This window comes from Lagopus leucura, unplaced genomic scaffold (genome assembly GCF_019238085.1).
Source record: "Lagopus leucura isolate 7727_CA_CO unplaced genomic scaffold, USGS_WTPT01 34521-0_obj-0_obj, whole genome shotgun sequence".
Taxonomy (NCBI): Eukaryota; Metazoa; Chordata; class Aves; order Galliformes; family Phasianidae; genus Lagopus; species Lagopus leucura.
Genome location: NW_024963937.1, coordinates 1 through 3,691, shown reverse-complemented (window position 1 = coordinate 3,691; position 3,691 = coordinate 1). Strand labels below are relative to the sequence as shown.

The following is a 3,691-nucleotide window of genomic DNA, read 5'->3' as shown; positions in this document are numbered from 1 at the left end:
CCTCTACCCAAACAGGCTAAACCATCAACAATTCTGACATGCACACACATGTACCTTATGTGATGAGCAACTCACACACGTACTTCCAACAGCCTCACTGAACCACAAAACCTGCTGCCTGACAAGACCAGCAGATTCACTTGCAAAGGGAAACAGATCCATCACTTTGTCTGGAACAGCACCTTTGCAGAATACACTGTTGTGCCCGACTACACCCTGGCCAAGATAGATGCTGCTGCACCTCTGGACAAAGTCTGCTTGCTTGCCTGTGGTTTTCCCACTGGCTATGGGGCTGCCATCAACGTTGCCAAGGTAGGTATTCAGACATGTCAAAATTAAGCATCCCACAGCCATTTTCACATCCTCAAAAAAGCAACAGAAACTTCCTCCTCACCCATGAGACTAATCCAGCCCCACGTCATGCAGGTAAAACCAGGCTCCACCTGTGCTGTCTTTGGCCTCGGAGGAGTCGGCCTCTCTGTTGTCATGGGCTGCAAGGCAGCTGGAGCATCCCGCATCATTGCCATCGATATCAACGAGGACAAGTTTGCCAGGGCCAAAGAGATGGGAGCCACCGAGTGCATCAACCCTAAAGACTTCAAGAAGCCTATCCAGCAGGTGCTCACCGAGATGACTGGTCACGGCGTGGACTGCTCCTTTGAGGCTGTTGGGACCGCAGATACCCTGGTATGTGACATTTTAGCACGTCCTCCTTCCCAGAATCCCATCAGACAAATTCCATCACATATGCCTGCACTTCAGGCCATTCTGCTTGGGGAGAAACGATTCAGGAGTGTAACAGCAGGAATGGAGCTTTCCAAGGCTGGTGCAGAAAACAGCCTCCATTATTGGGTACCAGGGAGGCACAAACCTGCAAGGAAAGAATGCATTTATTACAAACTCAGCTAGTGTGCTTGCCTGTCCCACCAGATTGCCGCCCTGGCCTCTTGCAATATGAACACTGGAGTCTGTGTCTTGATTGGAATACCACCTGCTGGTTCAACAATTCCCATTGATCCATTCCTTCTACTAAGTGGGCGCACCTGTAAAGGGACTCTGCTTGGAGGTAGGAAGCCCAAAAAGACATTTTAGACATTTCAGCCTTCTCCTTCACGGGAATTCCCAAAAGTCTCTGGAACAAATATGCTCCAGGACATACACAGTGCTTTCACATACATAGTGCTTTCCTTCACAATGCAAATTACATAGTCCAGCACTGTACTCCATACAAGAGCAAAAGGAAATCTCTCTCATAGTTGTAACCCACCAGGCTCGAAGGAACTGTGAATACTTCAAGCTTGGCAGCGTCCCAGAAGTTCTTTGTAGGAGGCTGCTGATGTTAAATCTACAAGTGAAAATGAACACTGAAGTTCCACCTCACAAAATAATCGAATCATAGAATACACTGTGTTTGAAGGCACCTAACCAAGCACGTAACAACAATATATCTAAAATATTTTATCAACTTCCTGACCCTCTTGAAAGATTCGGCACCGAGCAACTCCACCAAGGGTTCTGTACCAAATCAGCATTTCTCCAGTTATTCACTGCATGCCATTTCTCCCATTTCCAGGCTGGAAAATGAGAGACTCTATCCCCAAATTAGTTGCCAGCTATTTGGAGAAGAAATTTAACTCCGACTTGCTGATCACACACACGCTGCCATTTGCTGAAATCAACGAGGGATTTGAATTGCTACGTGCAGGCAAAAGGTGAGATTCTGATTCGAACCAACAGGAGTGATGCACAGCAGCTCCTGAAGCGGCACTTTTGTCAGCTCGCAGGCTCTGCCAGTAGCACCACTTGTAACTCCTCCCTTCCTTTCTTCCCTCTCCAGCATTCGCAGCGTGCTGCTCTTCTGAAGGATGTGATCAGGACAGCACGAGTGCAGCACACAGCCCAGCAGATGCCCTCCTGTGCGGGCCCTTCCCTCCCACATCGCCCTTCATGGACTGTAAAGACAGAAGCACAAGGAACCTGTCAGCTGTGCTGCTGCTGCCAGCGCTCCTGAGCCCATCCTCTCCTGAGAAAGCAGTTATATAAATAAAGGCTCTCTTACAAACTCTTCCCGTGGAGTGCTGTGAAACAAAAGGTGCTGATGTTTCTGACCCGCACACTTTGCCATTCTTTGCACACTTGCACACCAAACACCTTGTGCACTTCTGCACATGCACTTCCACCTCGGCCACCATCTCAGCTGGCTGAATGCTGTAACACAGACCAAGGGACAGAGCACCCGCACTGCTGCCAGTCTTTCATCTCTCAGGATCACATGTTGTGTGTTTCATTCATTCCACGACGTCATTCGCTGACACAGCCCATCATTCCAAACTTTCATTTCAGCACCAGCTTCTTCTCATTGCACCACAGCGTCCTACTCTCTCAATTTTCTCTCCTTCACAGAATCGCAGAGGCTTGGGGGTTGGAAGGAACCCTTGCAGACCATCTAGTCCTACCCGCCTGCTAGAGCAGGTCCCCTTGACTAGACTATACAGGAAAGCGTCCAGACAGCTTTTGAGTATCTCCAGAGCAGGACGCTCCACATCCTCACTGCGCAGTTTGTTCCAGTGCTCAGTAAACCCTCTAAGGAAGGAAGATTTTCCTCATGCTTCTGCGGATCTTTCTGCGTTTCACTCTGTGCCATTCACGCTTGGCCACTTGCTGAACTCCACTGAAAAGAGCCTGGCTCCATCCACATGACTCCTGCCCGCCACATATTTATAAGCACTGATAAGGTCCCCTCAGTCTTCTCCTCTCCAGGCTGAATGGTTCCCAGTCTCTCAGGCTTTCCTCTTAAAGGAGGTATTCCAGGCCGCTCATCCTCTTTGCAGCCCTCCAATGGAGTCTCTCAAGAAATTCCCTGCTTTTCTTGAACTGGGGATGGTACTCCATAGGTGGCATCACCAGAGCAGAGTACTGAGTCAGGATAACTTCCCTCAGCCTGCTGTGGGCTCCACTCCTTTTAATTCATCCCACAGTAGCATTGGCCTTCCTGGCCACAAAAGCACACTACTGGCTCCATGGTTCGTAGCGCTGCACAGTGCCATGGATTTCTGTGTCTCACTCTGCCCCTCCCTCAGTTTTAGCTCACAGAGTAGAAAGGCTCCTTCCCTGAGTGGGGAGGTACCAGCCCAGAACAAGTTGCTCCACTCAGAGTTTACCTTCACAGCCACTGGTTACAGGAAGAACTCCTGTAAAATTCCTCTAGAAATCCTCTAAACCTCCTGTGAAACAGCTCTAATGTTTTTGGTTTTGTTTTTTCTTCCTGCAACTTTCTTTTAAAGGTTTTGAGCTTTCAGTAACTCTACTTTCTTTTTTTTCCTTTCATTCTTTTCTTTTTCTTTTAGTAAATTCATTTTTATGAGATTCTATTAAACAAGAAGAAGTGTTCCTAACCCTTATCTGTAAATTGAAAGTGACTGTGGCGAAAGAGGGGACAAGAAAAAGACTGCAAAAAATCAAACTAAGAATCTTATGGCTTTTGTAATCAATTTGAAATCAAGAAACTGGAACAGGAGCTATTTCTATTCAACCACCTCACTACAAAGCCTGTTCCTACGTCTGATCACACAGAAGAAAAACAATTTCTTACTACCTAGCCTGAACTGCCACTAGTACAGCTCAGTACCATTCCAGTGCATCCCATCAGCTGCCAAAACAAATACGGAATCTTGCTGCTTTCTGCAACCTG

At 47.7% G+C, this 3,691-nt stretch overlaps 1 protein-coding gene across 1 annotated transcript; it reads left to right on the top strand.

Moving 5' to 3' along the window:
- Positions 1-66: 66 nt before the first annotated feature.
- LOC122191454 (alcohol dehydrogenase 1-like) lies at positions 67-2,065 on the top strand (the record flags this gene model as incomplete). Its single annotated transcript, XM_042891719.1, has 5 exons — positions 67-312; positions 427-687; positions 931-1,066; positions 1,574-1,712; positions 1,838-2,065. Coding segments are annotated over 5 exons (807 nt in total), but the record flags the coding sequence as incomplete, so codon positions are not given.
- Between the last annotated feature and the right edge of the window lie 1,626 nt (positions 2,066-3,691).